We start from the raw sequence: 22,763 nt of genomic DNA on the forward strand, positions 1-22,763 counted from the left end.
ATAAAAATGCAATAAATAATAATAATAAAATAATTTGGCCTGAAATTGCACAAACCATACTGATAATGGAGTCCTTGGTGTTCTTTGAGGTTTGTTGTTTTCTTGCAGATATTTCATCTACTATTAAAAAATATACTTAAATCTGTTTTGCAAATATTCACTTCTATTAATACTAATAATCCCTGGAGAATGAGTTTTCTTTCTGACTCTCACACTGAGAATGACGATAGGAGGTACAAACATTTGGCCAGAAATCTATGGCGGGTGTCGCTTTGTGAAATATAATTTCAAAAAGAGAGCAAGAATAATTCAGACAAGTACACCACATTTCTTCCTTAATTTTTACCACTGGAATCACGTGGACGCTTTGTATGGAAATCTTTATTTGATAATAAAAATAGCATTCAGAGACTCTTTCCTTCATTGTAGCTACATCATATACATTGTATTTTTGTCCCAAGGAAAGGATCTTATATTGAGTAAAGTCCACATCTACTTAGACTACCGTCATGTATAAACCCAATCTTTCAAATAAAGCTATGAACAATGCCGTATTTATATATGCATAGGGTTTTATAAAAAAGATTGGCCCACGTATGCTTCTCGTCAACACAGAAAAACAGCACTATAACTAGACCACATGTTAAGAAATGATAATTGAAGAACAGAAACCGTATCCCGAGGCCTCCGAGAGTCATTTTCCACCTCCCAAGAAGACATGATATGATATCTCAATCAACAAAATCTTCCAAGTTACTTATATCGTCTTCTGTTAAAACAGCTTTACATACCTGATTCAGTTTACATTAAAATATATTCCCGTGAATCAATTTGTTCCATTCCCCCCACCCCAAAAATATAAACATGTAGCACATTCCTCACGGCTAAATTCTGTCATAAAGTCTCTTTCATACAAGCAAAAAGGCAACAGTTTCTTTTTGTTTGTTTTTCAACAGGCTCTGTTAATTACAATTTAAAGTCTGTACACACAATGGCAAGCCATGTTTGTCTTTCCTTTACAGTACCAGGGCAATAACAGTGATAGACTTGTAATCTTATTTTCTTTATGTATATGTGTCTGTGCATGGCCATATGGAAAAAAAAACACCCCAATGAAACAGTATTACATGTACACACCAATGCACTGTAAAATAAAAAGCAGCAGTTTTTTTAAAAAAAAAACTTATTAGTGGTCCAACAGTAACGGCAATTTTTTTTTGGCTCAGCTAGGCAGAAATCCATTAATTCTGCTATTGGTACTACAGTATACTTACCGCACAAACTTGTTGCATGAAAATACCCAACAGAAAATAATCCTGTAAAGGTTTATTCCAATGATGACAATCTGATGTAGAGCTTAAACCACAGTTTTTAACTTTTTGTTTCTTTCTTTTTTGTCAATTTTGCAAACATGTAAGGGTGCACCAGAAAGTGGAAAGGAAAAACAGGTAAAATAATAATCATTTCTTTTTAAAAAAAACCCCTAGAAGCCTAGAGAAACAGTTCCATTTGGCGACAAGAGAACGTAAATGACCTGAAAGCATTTAAACTCAGCCTGTGAAAGAAGTATTTGTTCCTCAAAATGCTTCTTGAGTAAGGAATCAAAATTTATGTCAACTTCCCTTTCCAGGCAAACAAGTGATACTATTCAGGCTCCAATTTCATCTGAATGGTTCTACTGGTTGAACAAGAACAACAGTGGTGCTGCCTTTGTGAAATTTCATTAGTGGTCGCAATTATTGAACAAACATGATGGTTTATCCTATGCACAATGACTTCCAATCCTTGGCCACTTTACTTCCTTTTAAAAAAGACCCAAAAGTACTTATCGTTCAATGGAACACACTATACATTCCTTAACCGCTTGTGCTGTGTAGATCTATATAAATATCCTTCATCTCAGCAGTAGTCTCTTCAAATAGGTACCTTAGTTTGAGAACTATGTTCGTTATTTGTAAAGAAAAAAAAAGGTCCCTCCATAGTAGTTCAAAGTTTTATTGATGAAACCCCCTCTTCCTCCAACCCATTCTTTTAAAAAAATCACAAATTCATCTTTGTGATGAAGTAGTCAACAAAACAGTGCGGATGATCACAAATGTTTAACTACTATTGGCTTGCCCACCATAAAACTAAGAAAGGAACCACTAAGCCACAGAAAAGCACAATGAATGTAATGCTCGCAATGGTGTGTTTAGGAAGGAACACAACTTTCATCACACTTTGGGATGGACGTTTGGCAAATATGAGTTGAAATGCATATACTTTCATGTTGTCCACACCATGTGCAAAACATGTGAATTGGTTGTGATGATTAGATTTTATTTGTGTGGTGGCTGCGAGAGGCATTTGAGGTTTGCTACCTTTCTTCCAAGGAACTCTGAATGCTGGAAAGGCCGCAAAAGTATTGTAGGTAGGGCTGCAAAAGCCACTAGATACTGAGGTCAGTGCTGCACTCTTTATAGGGTCTCCGTCTTTGTTCTGTTGGGTGCCTGTTATTTTTATTCGTTTCGTATTTCAGGGTGCCTTCTTCCTTTTCCCGAAAACTGACTCTGCCATCTCTATTCCGTTTATCGGGAGACCTCTCCCTTCTTCGTTCGGGGGTTCTCTCTCTCCTCCTGTCCGTTGATTTTGCCCTCCTTTCAGGAGGCGAGTTCTCCTTCTTCTTATCTGGTGATCTCCTCTGATCCATAAGTCTTTCGAGTGATCGTCTTCTTCTGCTGCTGGGTGAGTTATCCCGTCGGTGAGTTGGGGATCGTTCCCTTCGTTTCTCTGGAGAGAAGTCTCTCCTCCTCTCATACCTATCTCTTCTCTCCAGAGTATTTTCAGCACTTCTTGTACCTTCTCTCCTCTTTTCAGGCGGTCTTCGTTTTTGTCCATTGATGGCCACTCTCTCTGGTTGACGCTCGTGCCTTTTTTCTGGTGACCTATCCTTTTTCCGGATTGGGATGCTATTGCTGTTTTTAGAAGTTCCATTCCACGTGTGATGCTCATTTGATTGTCTGCCGATCTCTCTGCTGCTTTTGGGGTCCTTAAAATATATCCGCTTGTCTCCATGTTGGGGTGATTTGTGAAGAACTGGTGGATAACTGGGCTCCAATGGTAAGTGTTGTTGTCTGTCATACTGCATAGTTTTCACTTCCGGTACTTTTTGTGAACCTGTGGCTGGGCTGCTCCTGTCACTGCTGGGGTCTGAAAAAAAGATAACAACACAATGTTTGGCAAATGGTGGCCTGAATTTAGAGTTTGGATACCAGTCATTATTCTGAAGACTTCATTAGTAACAAAACACAAGCAATTGTTTGTTAAGCAGTCAAAAAGATGCTTCCTGAAGATGCTGTTAATTTCAGCAAAACAATAAAGGATGAGTGCTCTACATTAGTATGGATGCTTCTCAAGGCAATGTCAATCTCTAGTTAAATTCTGGTCTTTACAGTATTAGGAATGGGAAAGCTAACTTTTTTCCCAGCTCCAAATCAGAATATGTTAGCCTAACACAATGCCTTTGTAGTGAATTCCTTCCTAGCCTCCTTTTCTCTTCATTTCCTGATAAAAACTAGCGATTCAAATAATTTTTAATTTTTTAATTTTTTTTTAAAAAGAAAACTACATCTGGAAGATGGCTTGTAACTTGTAACTAAGTTTTGAAGACAGGTGTATTTTTTAATTATCTCAGAACTGATTCTCAGAGGTCTACCCCCAGAGCTCTGGACAGCTGTCACTCTGATGATGCTCAGGAAACACGAGCTATTCTTCTTGCTTCTGGGACAGAGTAAAGGTTGAGCCCCTGCAGCATACTTTTTTTGGGGGATTGGGGGGTTATCAATTGTTTTGGCATCTTTCATGGTTCTTTTTTTAATATACTTTTTATATACTTTATACCTTCAACTGTAGGCATCAGAAGACTTACAGATTGTCTGTTTGAAATACACTCAGTGAACAACTTAGCCCCTCTTATATATGAAACATGTGCAAGCATTGAGGACAATTTTGGTTTTGCCACAATGATTGAACTTAAACACACACAATGAGAGCAGCGGGGTATGGGAAGACATGATCCAATCTTATCAATGCAACAGTCCATTTAGATCTGCAGAAATATCGGGATAAAACATTTACATTTATCCTGTTGCAGTAAACACAGATGCTGTTAGCAGAAGCAGCAAATCATCTCGCTGGAGCAACCTTTTAATACGTACTTAGCAATAGTTGATTATGGATTGCTTTAAAAATGGCAATTCAATTGCTTTGAGTTTTGGATCTGTAATTGTTTATTACTTTAAGGGTGGGGGAGAGGAAACCTAAATATCTTGTGTGATAACACTTCCTGGATTCTAAGCCAAATAATTACCATGTGCCCAATAGATGTTTGAGAACATTAACATGATAATAAGTAATGACAAAATCCCTTAGACTCCTTATTTCCTCTCTCTTTTCTCCTGGGTATGAAATAAAAATTCCCTGACGCAAGCTTTCTTCTGGACAAGCATGGTGAGCTTAGCTTTTGATGATTTGTGAGAGGAAACCAGGAATCACTACCTTACACCACAAGACTTCAGAAATGAAGGACCACGGTTTCATCTTCAAATGAGGCCAAGTCAATTTGGCATCTAATGGTCTCTTGCAGAAGACCACAGGGTACGGGGTACTTACAATTCATGGAACTGCAGGATGCTCAGAATGAATTGCCGTATATGCAGAAGTTTAGCAAAGTGGAAAGCAAGGTGACAGAATTAGGCCACAGCACAGAAACACCTAGTATTGATTTTAGCTACAAACCGTAGTTTGATTATGGCCCATAAGGTAGAAGCAAGATTCCCCGAGCTTGTCATTTCTCATACATGCAGCGAGATTAGGAGGTATCATCGCTGAGGAAGGAAGAGCCCCGGCACCAAGAAAAGTAGGAGAAAGAGAAAGAAAAAAGTAAAATGTTTAGATTCCCTATAATAAGGAGGTAAGGGGGGGAAAAAAAATCTTCATTTGTTTTAAAAAATATTAGAATAAAGAAACTTTTATTTTATTTTCCCCAATCAGGATTGTCTAGGCATTACCCAAATATAAGCCTGGAGAAACAGCAATTGTTAAAGCGAGACAGTGTACTTAAAACATTGAAAAAAAGGTGACCAAACAACTCAGAGAATGAAAATATCAAGTTTTGGAGCGGGAGAGTGCAAAGGAGAGAAGAGAGGCATAATTGGGACAGTGAAACAGAATGTCAGAGGGGAAAAAAAAAAGCAATTGACAATCAACAATGACAAAAAGGAAACCCACTACAGACTATGACATTGAAGAGAAGTACAAAACTCATTACAAAAATATACAGCCTCCTCTTAGAAGCGTGTTCCAATTGAGTCAGGGAAAAAAAAATACTGGAACCACATTTTTTTTTTAAAGCAATCGTTAGTGACTGCAATGGACAGAAATGAAGCAATTCAGCCCCACCCACCACCAAATGTTACAGGCACAGGACAGCAACTGGGTAGCCCCTGGCTTGAAAATGGAATTTGTTTGAGGATTTCAAAAGCGACTTGCAGCCCAGACTGAAAAAGAAAAGAGAACAAGCTAACAAAGAGACAAAAAGAAGCTACCCTGCCCCAAATCTTAAGTGTTAATTTTTTTCATCCTCAGGGCAACAGACATTCTGGAAGATGTGAAACTCTTTTTGATAGGCTATATTTGCAATGTTTAGCATATGGTACAATACTTTACAGCCAAAAGAGCATAGGAAAAAGACAGAACATAAAGAACACTACACAGTTTTAGTCCTGCGGAAACATGGCCAATTAAGTGTACAACAGAAGTGCAAACACAAGAATTTTAATCATGACATGGATTAAAATGGTAGAGCGAGTTGGCTAAACTACGAAGTCTTTCCGACTGTGTGAAGTTTTCAGGATGTTCTAAATAATATTTTTTTAAAAGGACAAGTCTTATGTGTGGCATACTAATTGAATCCTTTTCAGAACCTGGCGTTGGAGGCAACACCAAACAAACTTTAAGGGCAATGTTCTCATTCGAAAGCATGCCAAATAACTTGGCCCTAAATCCAGGGGTGGAGAACCATGTCCCTTTTAAGACTTGTGGACTTCAACTCCCAGAATTCCTGTGTCAGCTATGCTGGCTCAGAAATTCTGGGAGTTGAAATCCACAAGTCATTAAAGGGAAATAGTTCCCCACCTCTGGCCCTAAATGACTGCATACGTTTTTTATTATTATTATTTTCACTTCTTATAGTACCCGTGAGGTCACTCTTGCTGACATCTTATATATAATCTCCCATTCTTTTCTTTTTAAAAAACCCACTTTATTAAAATGAATATAAGCCACCTTTTTTTGGATTATGTGGCTTTACAAGGAATATAACTGGGCCTCTATCAACAAGCACAAGTCCATCTTTCTCAAGACAAACTGAATTGGCATATCGATTTTTACCGATTCATTTATAAGACCAGTTCAACCTGGTGCTAATATAATGGAGTGAAAAAATAAAGATTTTTTTTTCTTTTTGGTAATTTGTGGGGATACAATTATAACCTTTGAAAGATCCCACCCCCGTGTTGTTTGCCACTTCTCCCATCTCTGGAGAACAAAAGTAGAAAAGTACAATAGTTGGGACTTTGATACTGTTCCACACTAGGAATAAAAAGAAATATAATTTATTGGTATATTATCCCAAATATGGGGAAACATAAAGGACACCTGTTCATTTGTGTGCTTATAACTCATAACTGGTTGGAAACCAATTATATTTGGGAAAAGCCCTACATCTAGGGCATATATCTGAATAGCTATCTCAAATAAATAGGACATCATAATATTATATACAGTACTAAGCCACCCAAAACCAATACTACAGAACTTAAATACAAGTGGGATTTTTAATGCAGATATATCCCTCGGCAACCAAATAAAACAACATCTCTTCTCTTATAATAAACATTGAGAATGGCAATATTAATTTGTTCATAGCTGACACAGTTGTGAACAAACAATCTAAAGGAAAAGGATAGGAGGGGAATCCAAGTGAATATATTCTTGTATTGCATACGTTTTTAAAAATAAATTTATAAATATTTACATGAATGTACGGGGACATTAAAAGCCCAGACACCATCGTGGAATTCATGCCTATGGTTACAGACAAAAGCCAAGGACAACAGTTTCCAAAGGATAACACAAATTTCCCAACTCTGCATTGATCAGAAGACGAGAGAACAATTCATCCGCTGAGAAACAGTTTGGCACAGTTCAATAAACATTCCTTGTTTGGTCGGACAGGATAGTACAGTTTTGGTTTGTCTATATGTTTTTGCCCCCTTGGATCACCAAAATACTGCTCTGAAGATGGTCTTGCCTGTACACTGTGCCCCCATAAAAAGTCCATAGTAGCAAGCAAAGGATGAAAAAGTGTAGAGAAAATTTCAGCACAAGCGAGGCAATTAACCATGGTTGTCAAGGTTGGTAAGACATTGGTGGAAAAAGAGAAAAAGAAAGAAAAGGAAAAAGAAGAATCCCCGCTTCAGATCTTGGAGATATATCATTCATGGTGTGATGCCCGGAGCAAGATAAGGAATGTTTTCATAGTTTGACCCACCATATTCCGGTACAGAGCCATCTCCACGTTTGAGAAACAGGCGAACTTTGCGGCCACCATTTTTAATTAGTTCTATGGCTCGAGCGTGCTTCATGTTCTTTGTGGTTTCTCCATTAATCTCCAGGATTTCATCCCCAATCTGTGAAAACAAAATACTCTATGATTAAAGTAAAATGCTGGCAGGAAAACATCACATAGAAGAATGTGGAATGAATTGCCTGCAAAAGTACAAAATTGATCATGAGCCCAGCGCTAATATTTTGAAATGGGAATGTAGCATTTAGGAACATTTTTAGTGACATGGGTGCAAAAAACACATATTAAACTAAAGATCCTGAGTTATTAACTGGTAAAATTTTATTACTAAGATTTTTGTACTATTCTATGTTGGAGCGGTATGTCATAGACCTGAAAACATGATTTTAAAAAAAATCTGAAGATATATATGGATAATGATAATTTGAAAGTATCTAAGCCCCATTGTGAGGATGGCAGGATAAGCAATTTTGTTTACAGAACGCTGATAGAGATTTTGTTGTAAATGTGCTACTTCTAATAAGACGGGTATGGAAAAACAGTGCTTTTTATTCTTTCTTTAAAATAAGCAAGTTGAAATATCCTTTGCCCTCTCTTCCCTCTATGTGGCAACTAAGGAACAGAGAGATGGCTACTGCCAGGTTGACTTCGAAAATAATAAGAATAAGAATAAGAACAACAACAACAACAACCAAGAGTTGGAAGGGACCTTGGAGGACTTCTAGTCCAACCCCCTGCTTAGGCAGGAAATCCTACATCTTCTTAAAAACTTCCAGTGTTGCAGCATTCACAATTTCTGGAGGCAAGATGTTCCACTGATTAATTGTTATAATTGTCAGGAAATTTCTCCTTAGTTCTAAGTTGCTTCTCTCCTTGTTCAGCTTCCATTCAGGAGCTTTGGAGAATAGGTTGACTCCCTCTTCTTAGTGGCAACCCCTGAGATGTTGGAACACTGCTATCATGTCTCCCTTGGCTCTTCTTTTCATTAAACTTGACATACCAGTTCCTGCAACCGTTCTTCAAATGTTTTAGCCTCCAGTCCCCTAATCATCTTTGTTGCTCTTCTCTGCACTTTTTCTAGTGTCTCAACATCCTTTTTGCATCATGGCGACCAAAACTGAATGCAGTATTCCAAGTGTGGCCTTACCAAGGCCTTATAAAGTAATATCAACCCTTCACATGATTCACCAATCAAGACTAACAAGTAACAAATTCACCAGAGTAACATTTAAAAAATATATAGGTAAAAAGAAAAAAAATGACGAATAACAACATCATCATCAACAACAACAAAGAAACAGAGAGCAAAAAATGTGACCACGTACGTATCCTTCTCTGCTATCCCCTATAGATCAATGCATACGTTGATGGCCTATAAAACCATATTATTTCTGCAAAGACATAAGGGCAGTTTCTATGGATTTTGAAAATGTGGGGTTTTTTAGGGATAGGATGGGGAAATCTCTAAATAGTTTCTACTGTTTAGAGAATAATTGGGGAATAATTTTAATTGAATGTATATGTAGATTAAATAAAATCATTTTTTTTTTTGCAGGGACCCTGTCTATTATTTGAAGGTATTCATTATATGGCATAGCACTCAAAGATTAAGCACAGTGGTCTTTGGTCCACAAAATGTTGCACATTTAAGTCTGTAAGTCCCAAGGATTTCTTAGTGAAATACTGCAGATGGAATTATGAGGCCTTCTTTAAAAATGTAGCAGTTTTAAAACAAACAAACAAAACACCCTCACATGAAAAAACCCCCCCACTGTTCAAACACAGAGCAATTTCGAGAATGGCATCTGAAGCTGTGAGATATCCACACTGAATAGAGGAAAATCAATAATCTAAGCACGTAATTTATATGGGCTAAAAGGCTTTTTCACTTTCAGTCATAACAAAAGAGAGAAAAAAAATCATTTGCTGATTATTTTTTTGTCTAATGGCTTGAATATGGTCATCTACATTCTGCAACCAAACAGAAAAAAAAAAGGAGGAAACTGAGTAGATGGGTAGGCCTACAAATAAGACAAAGGAGAAATGGTTGCTCATGTGAACTTATATGTGAACTTGGTTATGACCTATAAAGCCCTTCATGGCACCGGACCAGAATATCTCCGGGACCACCTTCTGCCGCATGAATCCCAGCGACCGGTTAGGTCCCACAGAGTTGGCCTTCTCCGGGTCCCGTCGACTAAACAATGTCATTTGGCAGGACCCAGGGGAAGAGCCTTCTCTGTGGTGGCTCCAACCCTGTGGAATCTCCCCAAAGAGATTAGGATTGTCCCCACCTTCCTTGCCTTTCGTAAACTCCTTAAAACCCACCTCTGCCGTCAGGCATGGGTGAATTGAAACATCTCCCTCTTGCCCATGTAGTTTTGGTGTATGATTGATTGTGTGCTTGTCTTTTATATATTGGGGTTTCTTTTATGGACTTTTTAACCTAAAACTGTAATTTAGATTGCTAAATATTAGATTTGTTACTATGTACTGTTGTTACCATTGTTGTGAGCCGCCACGAGTCTGCGGAGAGGGGCGGCATATAAATCCAATAAATCTAATCAAATCTAATCTATAACATACCCTCATTTTTCCACATCTTTCAGCAGGCCCATCTTCTGCTAACCGCAAGACATAGAGGTCCATGTTATATTCTCGGCCACCTCGCAGACTGAAGCCAAACCCTTTAGCTCCTCTTTCAAGTTCCACAGTGTAAAAATCTTGTTCTGGCTGGAAGAAAGTAATAAAATACAATTTGCAACCTTAACCATCAAGAAGATTTGAATCATTTACATGGCAAAGGCAGAAGAGCATTGGTCCAAATGATCAGGCCGGTGCATCACATTAAAATGAATATAGGACATAAAAAATTGAAAATGTCCCTGAATCAAATTAATACTTTTTTTCAAACTGTGATCCTTCATTTATTCCTTAAAAATTCAATTCAATTCTTAAATCAAAAGCAAGATAGCTCCCATTTTAAAAGAAAGAAATCTTGTGGCATAATTTGCCTTGCTGTTCTCCATAACCCCATTAATTAAGCCATTCAAATCTGTGTTAAGACCGCTAAGAAGTGCTGAAGTAGCTGCTTCTTTCAGAGGTTTGGTATAATTGTTTGGAAGGTACCCTGGTAGATTAATTGGTATGTATACATGTACACGAACTACATTACTGCCACCATTGTCAGCAAAGCGTATTTGCTCTGCACTCTTATTGTATTTATTTCATTGTTTATTTAAAAGATTTGCAAGGTCACCCAACTTGGAGCACAATTTTGGATGGCTCACCGCAGCACATTTGTACATACTTGCAGAGACACACTGGGAAAGCACTGCAGATACACTGAGGTTTCTGTGGGAAATACATACATGCAGTTTATACATGTACATTGTACATTTGCAAGCCGCAAGCCAGTAAGCTAAAACTGTGGGCAGCAACTAGCCTTACCTGGGATGCTGTTGGTGCTTTAAAATCAAACTGGGATTCCTGTTTTGTCTTTACATTGTTTCTGTTCAGAATAATAATAGAAAGGAGAGAGAAAATAAAGATCAGATTTATGAGCGTGAAGATATGTAGGAAATATTGAATGGGCATGACAGCCCAGCCACTCGAAGTGAAGGGTGGATGTCATTAAACTAACCTGTTCTCCTGTGGCATTTGTTGAGGATTATGTGTAGTTGTAATTGTAGCAATTTTTTCTGCATTGGTCAATAATGTTGCGTTGGAAGATTCTGCAAAATAAAACAATGCTTTTAGTGCATCAGATTATTCCTGTAATTAGGATATGCGCACAGCTTCTTGTTAGCTTTTGAAGCTATCAAATACATTTCTCAACTCTATTCATGAGGGATTTGTTCAGATCTAGCTTAGATTTCGGAAATCCAATAACAGAAAACATACTACTGTATAAAAATATTCATTTAACAACACACATGTGAACACTGCCTACAAATCTCTACTATGAGGGAAAGGAGCAAAGAAAAAAAAATACCCCAACGCAGTTATGAAAATCACAAGAATGATTTCTGTTCTCTCACAGTAGCTGTGAAAAATAGTGTGTAATATCAGATCAAAGCTACAGATTATATAGCTGTTTTCTTCCCTACTTTTAATTTTACCCTATTGTTTAAAAAGTCCTCTTATTTTCATGAAATGATTTCAGTACATTTTAATATCCTTTTGCTCCCCAAGATTCTAACACAATTTCTGAGTTTTTAGCCCTTTTATCCCCCATGACCTTGGATTCATTTCCCAATTTAGTCCAAGAGTTTACAGTGACCTCTAATGTTTTTTAGCTGCCCTTGTCAGAATAATCACATCAGATATTGTATTGATTTTGATAAAATCGCATAGGTCACAGTGACCAACTTGATTAAATCAAAGAAGGGGCAATGAAGGTATAGAAATAAATAAGCAGAAAATTCGGTAATAATCTGTGGTATTCCTAAACCAAAAGATTTGTTTATTATATCATGCTGTTAGTAATCCAACATAACAGGCAAAGACTTTCAGTACCACAAGCAAAATGCTTTCCAGTGAGTCTATTCAAGATTCAATTGTTCATCACTAATTGGGTGAAAAATGTGCAAAATAATAAGTAAATAAATGTATTATTATTAGCTAATCCTATTCGCAAGCTTCTTAATGCGCATTCAGAACTGAGTGTTTAAGTACAAATAGATTCGGTGACAGACCTTTGACAAGGATCATAAGGTAAAGGTAAAGTCCCCCCCCCCACATGTGTGCTAGTCGTTTCTGGCTCTATGGGTGGTGCTCATTTCTGTTTCTAAGTCAAAGAGCCAGCATTGCCCAAAGACATCCCTGGTCATCACTAAACACCGAAGGCGCATGGAACATTGTTACATTCTCACCAAAATGGTCACTACTTTCTTACTTGCATTTTTTAACGTGCTTTCGAACTGCTACCCTGTTTTCCCGAAAATAAGACGTACCCTGAAAGTAAGGCATGTCAGAGGTTTTGCAGAATTTGCTAATATAAGGCACCCCCCTGAAAATAAGGCGTAGTCAAGTTTACATACGGTACGGTGGAAAAACATACGGTACCATTCAAAGCTGTTCATAGCGGTACCATAATAATGTGGCGTCCCCTGCTGGCCCCTTCCATCGCTTTGTACCATCCAGTACAGCAGACACAGTCTGCTGCTGTCTCACCGCCATTACAGTCTCCACTACAGTGCGTAGACTGTAGTTCCTCTGGTGGCTGGAAGCTGCAATAGCGGGAGTATACTGTTGTACCATATAAGTGCCGTCGTTTGTGTGTGTGGTTGCCATACTGACAGGTACCGTACCATAATCAGTGTACCGTACGGTATACTTTCTTTGGGGGTGTCAGCTTTTCTGCCTGTGAATTTGTCTTATTTGAGAAATATAAGGCACCCCCCGAAAATAAGACGTAGCACAAATTTTGGAGCAAAAATTAATATAAGACAGTGTCTTATTTTCGGGGAAACACGGTAGGTGGGCAGAACTGCTAGGTTGGGACAAGTAATCAGAGCTCACTGTGTTATGCAGCTCTAAGGATTCGAACTGCAGTCCTTCTGATTGACAATCTCAGCGTTTTTAGACTCTGAGCCACCACGTCTCTTTACAATGGACAAGTACCATACCCAGTGTCTAATTCAATGGTAAGCAAAGTGGTATCCTTCAGATGGGTTAGAACAGTGATGGCGAACCTATGGCACGGGTGCCACAGGTGGCACGCGGAGCCATATCTGCTGGCATGCGAGCCGTTGAGCTCTTCTCCAACATGCGTGTGTGTGCCAGCCAGCTGATTTTTGGCTCGCACAGAGGTTCTTGGAGGGAGGTTTTGGCTTCTAGATGGTCTCTGGGGGAATGGGGGAGGGCGTTTTTACCCTCTCCCGGCTCTAGGGAAACCTTTGGCGCATGGGAAGGGTGAAACACGACCTTACTGGGTCCCCGAAAAGTTGGGAAACAGCCTCCAGAGGGCCTCTGGGGGGCAGGGGAAGCTGTTCTCACCCTCCCATTTCATTGAATTATGGATTATTATTATTTATTAGATTTATTAGATTTGTATGCCGCCCCTCTCCAAAGACTCGGAGAGTGGGCATTCTCGCTCTTTTGGCACCCGAGGGAAAAAAAGGTTCGCCATCACTGGGTTATAAGTTTCTATAATTTCTTGTCATTATTAATTCTGGGTATAGTCTGAAGAAAATTAGTCCACAACACCAGACAAACTATTCCCACCCTAAACTGATTCAACTGCATAATTGCTGATTCCATTGTACATTTCAAACAGAAACTATACACACATATTTCAGGCAAAGTGCTTTTTGGTTCCTGGCTGCAATTTAATTTGGCATTTAAACCACAAAGACTTAACATAAAAGTACCCAGCACCTGCCTTCAAAGCATTATAGAAAATTTGAACTATATAGGAATTGTAGAGAAATGTGAACTTTAACTCGCATTTTAAATTATCTTAAGAATGTTTTTCATCTTTTTCTCCCCACAAATGAATGTTTATCAACCTTAAATTCCTCTCAAATAAACTGCACCCTAAAAAAACCACCTTTCTGAAGTGTTGAGGGCTTCGTGAAAGTAGTTTTAAAATATATAAAAGAAATAAAAATTTTAAAGCTTCTCCACATGCAGCAATAAGTTAGAAATTTTTATGATGTTTTTCAGAGTAGCACATGGAATGTAAATTGATGTATCTGGTCTTTCATACTTGTACAGCAAAATTTTCAAGGCTTTCCAAAATAAACAAGCAAACAATCACAGTCAAATAGATTCATATGCAATGATTATATCTATACAACGATTAATTTACTAACTGTTAAACAGCTTAGAGGTCCTGAAAATTTATAATGCATGGTTTCCAACCCATCTTGATTTGTTAAATATACACAATGACCAATTACCATTAGCCATCCCATCTGAAGATTTCAAGAATGGAGAAGACTTTTCTAGTGCACTCTTTAAATTCCATCAAGAAACTCTTTCCAATATCATTATTCGGATATCAAGCTGAGTAGCCAAACACATCAAATTGTTCAAGAGACTGAAATATAGCTCTGAGTCTTATTCTCCAAGAGCTTTGCATTGTTCCCTCACAAAAGAACTTTAAACTACCTGGATGTATTACACAGAAAAACTTTCAAGTTCTAACATTATGAGCTTCACAATGGCTATTCAGAAGCCTGTGGGAAGCCTATAGAAAAAGGCAAAAACAAAATGATATATAAAAGAACAAAGATGACAAGGGTTTTTTGGGGGGGGCATACAGTAGTGTATTATCGCTACCAATTCTAACATAGTCACTGTATCAAATGTATATCCTTATTGCAATGCAATTCCCATTGGTGAGATTCTAAATTAGTGCCAATGATTTTGTTAACTTGTATCACAACAGGCCTTTCTCGAAATAGTCACTGAAAGCAGCCAAACCCCTGATAACGATGCAGATTACTTGCGGGACCGCCTCCTGCCGCATGAGTCCCAGCGACTGGTTAGGTCCCACAGAGTCGGCCTTCTCCGGGTCCCATCAACTAGACAATGTTGCTTGGTAGGGCCTAGGGGAAGAGCCTTCTTTGTGGGGGCTCCAGCCCTCTGGAATCAGCTTCCCCCACCCTTCTCGCCTTCCGTAAGAACCTGAAAACCTATCTATGCCACAGGCTTGGGCTGACAAGTATGATGTATGTTTGTTGTTCGAATGTGAATGAATGATTTTTAATGTTCCAGGGTTTTTAGAATGGGTTTTAGAATAGTTAGTTATATTAATTGGATTTTAGTAATTTATATTGTATACTGTTTTTTGATATGTTGCGAGCCGCCCCGAGTCCTGAAAGAGTGCAAATCCAATAAATAAATAAATAAATAAATAAAAAATAAATAAATAATAATAATTATTAACTGCACTGTAAATAATTGTATCACATTCTTTTAAATAGGAGAACCGTGCAAATATTCAAAGGGGTGTTTTTCTTCAACAAAGCTACAAGCAAAGCCCTTCTTTAAAGGTGCTTCATGTTGCTTTACTTCTGTCTGCTTGGAAAGCTTTCAGAGTCAGTACCATGAAGATGAATTGTTCATGGCCTTCAGCCTGTTTGCCAATGTTTTGGAAATGCTGCTGAAGAAGACACACATCAGCTTTTGTGAGTGCTATGAAGGATGTGCTGTCTTCCTTCCCTGGCATGCCTTACTCCAAGCTCTGATGAACCATACTGGAAAACATCCATCTCAATCATGACCAGGCTGTGCTTCAAAGAACCTTCTTCCCAAATACAATGTCTGAACAGAAGCTTCGTCTGGCTCTGGGAAGTGACAGGCAGGAGACATTGAGAAGATTTGAGGCCCTATAAAATGCTTCAGTGAAATAAACATTTACCTTGATGAAAATAACCACCTTAACAGGAATCTTTTGTCTAAATGAATCTAGGCCACCTTGCATCGGGCTACCAAATAGGGTTATGTCACATTGATCTATTTTTACAATGTTTTATCAAATCTTGCATAAGTGTAATAAAATTACTTGAAAAGGAAAAAGGATTTCCCCTCCGATTGCTTTAGAAGTCTAAACCCCTTACTGCCAACTCTGTGATTAGTCAAAGACAAGTAGAAAAGGTTGTGTATGCAATTGTCTACTTGTCAATTGTCAAAGATACCTGGCAAGACTGCATAAAAAGGCAGGAGAACAATTTTGTCTGAGCCTTCAAAAACTCGAAATTTTACCCATAATAGACAACTCATATATGTCAGGCCTGGAAGCCACCTTTTACCTTTCTGTATTCAGGCCTGCCACATTTTCTTCTGTGAGATAATTGGTGTGTGTGTGTGTGTGTGTGTGTTATAGGAAGTAGGTGATAATATAGTAGTCTAAATAAAATTCTTTCCAGAAAGTCAAGGTACTGTTATGCCCTGCAGCTATGATGAAGTGACTGGGAGGCATCTTCAGATTTGGGGGGTGCCTGATCGAATCGTATGATGGACATGTACTGGGCAGGGACTTGAATTTTCGTTTGGGAGGAGAAAACCTGGAAACTTTCAGATTCGAGTTTTCCCAGATTTTATTTTATTTAATTGGATTTGCATGCCCCCCCTCTCCGGGGACTCCGAGGATGTTGCCAACATGGCATCTCTAATAAATTGGAACTCTGGGGAACTTCTAGCCTTGGAGTTTTATTTCACTGGGGGTGTTTTTTGGAACATACTGATGACCATTCTAGATTGAACTGTCATATGTAACCTTGAATGAAAGGAGCAATGTTTAGACAAGAATTAACATAAATGAGTTCGCTGAATTCTTCATGGATGAATTTGCAGTAGGATATAAGAGTATAAGTACATTGAGTTGCATAGAGAATGAAATTTCTGAATCTAATTTAAAAAATGAATTTGCAATAAATCCAAAAATGAATCTTAACACTTTTCATGACTATAAAACCAACCATCCATTTCCATAAGGAACTTATGTATAATTGAGATGCTAGAACTGGGATAAAATTAAAATCCTGTTTTTCAAAAAAAGAAAATGTATATACATAGATTGTAGGAATCTAGGTCTTTCCTTCAGTTGTAAAATGGTTGATGGAATGCATGAATATCCTCAATTTCATTCTACATCTATCTTTCCTGTGAACATACAGTTTTTTTCCAACTTTAATTAAATTTCTCAAAGAAACCCAGAGGGATTCTTTCCATGGGCATTTTCAGTTAGAAGCATGAAGAGTAATCAAAGAGGTTGCAAACTGATAAAAAGATGTGCAACATAAAAATAGAAGTACTTATGACACATAAGCTAATCAACATCTCCAAAATAAATATGATGCTAAAGAGTCTTAGAAACATTCTTCACTTGCCATGCAGCAAGTGTAAATTCAACTTGTTAAGCATTGATGTATACATACAGTATGGCTCAATGCTCAAATACACTGCATTTCATCAATACCTTTAATTATTTATTTCCCAAATAAAGACACATCTAGTAAGCATTGATGTCTTTCCGTGATCCATCTGTTAACCTATTGAAGTTTGCAGATGATACAACAGTGATTAATCTCATTTGAGACAACGATGAAACTGCATAAAACCAGCTAACATCAAAAATGTCATTAAAAAAGCACAACAAAGAATATTCTTTCTGCACCAACTCAGGAACCTCAAACTGCCCAAGGAGCTCTACCGAGGAACTCTACAGTTCTACAAAGTAATTACCGAGTCTGCACCTCTATAACTATCTGGTTTGGTTCTGCAATCCAACAAGACTGACACAGACTTCAGAGGATAATCAGAACTGCAGAGAAAACAATTAGGATCTGTATACTGCACGAGTCAGAAAGAGGGCCATGAAAATATTTACTGACCCCTTGCATCCTGGACATAAATTGTTTCAACGCCTACCCTCAAAACGATGCTATAGAGCACTGCACACCAAGACAACTAGAACAGTTTTTCCCCGAACGCCATCACTCTGCTAAACAAATAATTTCCTCACCACCGTCAAACTATTCACTAAGGCTGAATTACTATTACTATGAGTCTTCTCATCATTTCTATCACCATCTCCTCTCACTTATGACTGTATGACTGCAATGTGTTGCTTGTATCCTTATGATTTATATTAATATTGATTATTTCCTTATTGGTACTCTATGACAATCATTAAGTGTTGTACCTCATGATTAAATTGTATCTTTTCTTTCATGAGAGCATATGCACCAATGACAAATTCCTTGTGTGCCCAATTGCACTTGGTCAATAAAGAATTCTATTCTATTCTATTCTGTTCTATTCTATTCAGAACTCTGGGTGACTAACAATGACAAGTTAATTTAATATTTACTGTATTAGATTTTAAAATGTCATAGCAGTCAAAAACCAGACAATGTGTCTATTAAAATTGCACATGTCAGATTGCAGAATGAAAAGACTACCCTAAAAATGCATCATCCGATAATATTTCTGTTTTGGATTCTGGTTTTGGGGCATGTCCTCAATCAGGAAACATCTTCCAAAAGCACTGTTTAAAATGATAATAATTTTTAAAACCACTGTTACAGCTAAATAAAAACCCTTTAAGTCTCCCTCAATCTGAACAGAAAAACAACAGGCTTAGTATAAAGCAATGTGCTTATCAATGACCTTTGTTTGCAGACTGCAAACATCCAGATTATACCCAGAAAAAAAGCAAAAGGAAAAGACTTCAACTGTCGCCCTGCACAGACAACTCACACTTAATACAAAAGCAAGCTTCTAAACATACTGGCAGTATGTACACCACCCAGAGCCCTCCCTTGAGGGAGATGGATGGTCTAGAACCGCTATAGAAAACCTATGGCATGCATGCTGGAAGTGGCACACAGAGCTATTGCTCCAGGCATGCCAGTTGGTGCCCATTGCTCTTCCCGGTCCAAGCATGTGCATGCACGCTGGTGAACTGGTCTTTCGGTTTCTGATTTGCATGCATGTGTGAAGACCAGTTGGTCTTCACATGTGGGAAGGGCGGAAACCAGAAGAGCTGCTTCCTGGTGTGCATGCATGCCAGAACCAGGTGACCAATGGACATGTACTTGCTGGAAACCGGAAGCTAAGCACGCAAACACTGGGGAGCTGCTCTTCTGGTTTCTAGTGCTGCCCCACGCGCAAACACCATTCCTGTTTCAGCATTCGGTGCCCAAAAGGTTCGCCAACACTGATCTAGAAACAGACTATAAAGAAAGAAAAATAAAATAAAATTAGATTTATTGATGGCATTTTAAGACTCCAAGGATATCAACTATTTTACAAAACTGGAGTTCAGTTCCCAATTCTTCCCTATAGGAAGAACCAGTGGTTTAGCAATTGGTTCATAACATTTTTTTTCCTCCAGAAATATAGAAATAGAGATGCTGAAATGAGAGTTATTTCCAGACATGTTTAACACAAGAGTGTGTTACCTTCGCAGGGACATCTTTTAGCACCAGAAGCTGCTTTGTGTGATGTGCTGGTGTTTTTTTGTTTTGTTTTTTAAGGTGTAACATAAGGGAGAGTAGGCCTAGCTAAGAGCAAGATAAAGAAGGCAAAGCAGAGAAAGAGTTTACTAAATATATGTAGCCAACAAATAAAGAGATGAAGAACTAATCAAGAGTTAATGGCATGCTACCGGGCCTCTGAAGTTCATACATCAAAAAAGTACAAGATGTTAATTATTAAATTTATTTGATTTTTTTAAAACAATTGTCAAATAAAGTGAGTCAGGGGAATACTGAGGAAGTTGCCATAAGCTGTTGATACTCGACAACAGTATCATGCATGATATTAAATAAGGAAGAGAGAAAATAGTAGAGAATGGATACTGTTCTGTCCAGCTCTCTGGTAGAATCCTCCGGAAAATGCACAGATACAAGTTTCAGACACACACACACGTTTGAACATTCAAAACAATGTTCTTTATAACAAAAATTCAAATAAACCAAGCCCTCTTTTGGTATAGCAAACAGCACTCGTCTCCAAACAAACTGGTAATTTGTGCAAGTCCTTTATCAGTTCTGAGATACTTAGCTTGCAGCTGTGAGGCAATTCACATTCCTTCTTCTTTCACAAAGTGAAACATACTTTGCTCTGGTTTAGTTTCAAAGCAGGGAAAAATCAGCACACAAAAGATCTAAGTCAGCAAGGCAGGCACGGAAACGCAACGATCAGATAATCCTCCACAATGGCCAAACCCACAGGCTGCTATTTATAGCAGCCTCACTAATTACCACAGCCCCACCCAACCACAGGTGGCCTCATTTTCTTTGATAATAATCTCTCAGTTGTTGCTGCCTATGCATCGCTCTTCCACATGCATGGCTGTATCATTAACTCTTGTTCCAAATCCAAGGAGGAGCTAGATAATTGATCTCCTTCTGAGCTGTCTGCCACACTCTCCTCCTCCTTGTCACTCATGTCTTCTTGGTCAGAGGAGCCTTCATCAGCAGATTCCACCGGGGGCAAAACAGGCCTGCGGCATGTGGATGTCTCCCCCACATCCACAGTCCTTGGTGCAGGAGCTTGGCCAGAGCTAACCACAGCAGATACTAAGATCTATCAACCAGCTGCCTTTTTGGGTAAGCATCCAGATGTGGATAGCAAAAATGGAGGAAGAATTACTAAGAGAAGAAAAATAAAGGGTGAAATTAAAATATATATATATAGAAAAAATAGCTGAAATTAGTCTATATCAAGATTACTCCATTTATTGTACTTCTCTTTAAATTTATCTTTTTGCAAACCATCCTTGTTTCCATTATATCCAACAGAGCTTTCTGTGCTGATTTTTGCTCTTTAAATGTCTTTGCTGTGACACTTCAACTTTCTCAGTCTTTCTCTTTCACACAGCCCATTTACTTTTTCTTCATATACTTTTGCAACTTCAGTTACATGCCTCCTTCTCTTTTATATTATTCATTTTTGTATGCAAGCCACATTTATTCTTGACTGCACAACTGAGCATGCACGATTCTTAGTACCCCATTTCCCCAGCAGTTCAAATAGCTTTGGGGTTCTGCAGACATATTCCACTCTTACTTCCATACAACAAAGTGAACCAACTTCTGCTCCTAAATAGTGCCGATTTTGCTTTTTTCAATAAGCATTCCCTTTCTGGAATAGACTACATCAGGATGTCAAACTGGTGACTCACGGGCTGGTTGCATCATGCGCAGGCCACGCCCACTCCAACTCCATGGAGGGGAATGATGTCATGAAACATCATATGACTGAGATGGAAAGTTGTGTTTGTGAGTTTGTGTTACTTTCTTTTTATATTATTGTTGGCGTTGGATAACCATCGGTACCGCTTCTCCCAGGCCCTGTAGAACTCTGTGTCAATTTTGTTTTGTATCTCCATTGTCAATTTAGATAGTTCAGCACATTCCATGATTTTGGTGATAATAGTCAAGGTAGTCGGGATGTTTTCCTGTTTCCACTGTTGAGCATAAGTTATTCTAGCAGCAGTCAGTATTTGTATAATAAGATATCTATCTTCTTTTGTAATTTTCTGTCGGAAGATGCCTAACAAGAATAATTCAGGTTTGCGTTTAATTGTTATCGATATGGCTTGGTCTATAATTATAACACAACTTTCCATCTCACATTAGAACATACGGTAATTAAAAAACCATTAAAAAAAACACCATCCACATTCAACTTAAAATGCTAAAAGAAAAAACATTAATTGCATATACTGTCTGAATTCAATTCTTTTGATATACACTTATAAATACTAACAACTCAATCTATACCTATCTTAAACATATACACCTACCATACACAACAAACTAACAAGTCGTCAAACTACTAACACCTGCTATATAGCAGGTACTATCTCCCCTTTTCCCTATTCCCCCACTCAAACTCTACTTCACCTTTCCACATATTTCTCAGTTCTCACACTGCCTTAATAAAACACTTTTGAATCTATATAAGTAATAGATATGAATATATATATAACTTACTGTTACTTTATTGTCATTCTATTTTGTATAGCTCAATAATTAGAATTGATATACAATGACTGCTATCTGTTACCCATATGTGGTTTACGTCCCTTCCCTTCCCTTTTGTATCCCCTTTCCCCCATCCCTTTTTTTCAATAAAACAATAAACTATTAAAAAAAGAAAAAAGGAACATCATATGACTGGAATGTGACACTGTACGTTTGACACCTATGGACTATATACACCTATACGCCATCTATCATTATTTGTATATTTTATAATTTTTCCATTTTTATTAAACACTAGTATCTGGATACCTGTACTTCACTACGAAACTGAACTCCTTAACATGAAGTAGAACAGTGTTTCCCAACCTTGGCAACTTGAAGATATTTGGACTTCAACTCCCAGAATTCCCCAGCCAGCATTTGCTGGCTGGGGAATTCTGGGAGTTGAAGTCCAAATATCTTCAAGTTGCCAAGGCTGGGAAACACTGAAGTAGAATGTCTAAGCTCCCAGCCTGCAGGCCAGATGAGTTACACGCTGGCCACGCCCACTGGCGATTGGAACAGAGTTCTTTTCAGCTGGGAAGGGGGAGTAGAACTTCTAACTCCTTAATATCAGTGTGTGTTAATAATCCCGACATAACTAATGATCTAATGGTCATTTTGAAAAATCCTTTCTTAGTGAGCAC

General features: G+C 38.1%; 1 protein-coding gene across 14 annotated transcripts in view; it reads right to left on the minus strand.

Annotated features, from left to right (window-relative positions):
- Positions 1-361: 361 nt before the first annotated feature.
- The window catches only part of MAGI1 (membrane associated guanylate kinase, WW and PDZ domain containing 1), a 655,279-nt gene continuing 632,877 nt past the window's right edge, over positions 362-22,763 (minus strand). For all 14 annotated transcript variants that reach the window (XM_070738178.1, XM_070738171.1, XM_070738168.1 and 11 more), the window contains 5 exons: positions 11,271-11,361; positions 11,078-11,138; positions 10,214-10,360; positions 7,592-7,730; positions 362-3,189 (listed from right to left, as the gene is read on the minus strand). In XM_070738178.1, the coding sequence (XP_070594279.1) occupies positions 2,429-3,189; positions 7,592-7,730; positions 10,214-10,360; positions 11,078-11,138; positions 11,271-11,361 (1,199 nt within the window). In that variant the 3' untranslated portion in view covers positions 362-2,428. The remainder of the gene's footprint in view (positions 3,190-7,591; positions 7,731-10,213; positions 10,361-11,077; positions 11,139-11,270; positions 11,362-22,763) is intronic.

The sequence above is a fragment of the Erythrolamprus reginae genome, chromosome 2 (assembly GCF_031021105.1).
Source record: "Erythrolamprus reginae isolate rEryReg1 chromosome 2, rEryReg1.hap1, whole genome shotgun sequence".
Classification (NCBI taxonomy): domain Eukaryota; kingdom Metazoa; phylum Chordata; class Lepidosauria; order Squamata; family Dipsadidae; genus Erythrolamprus; species Erythrolamprus reginae.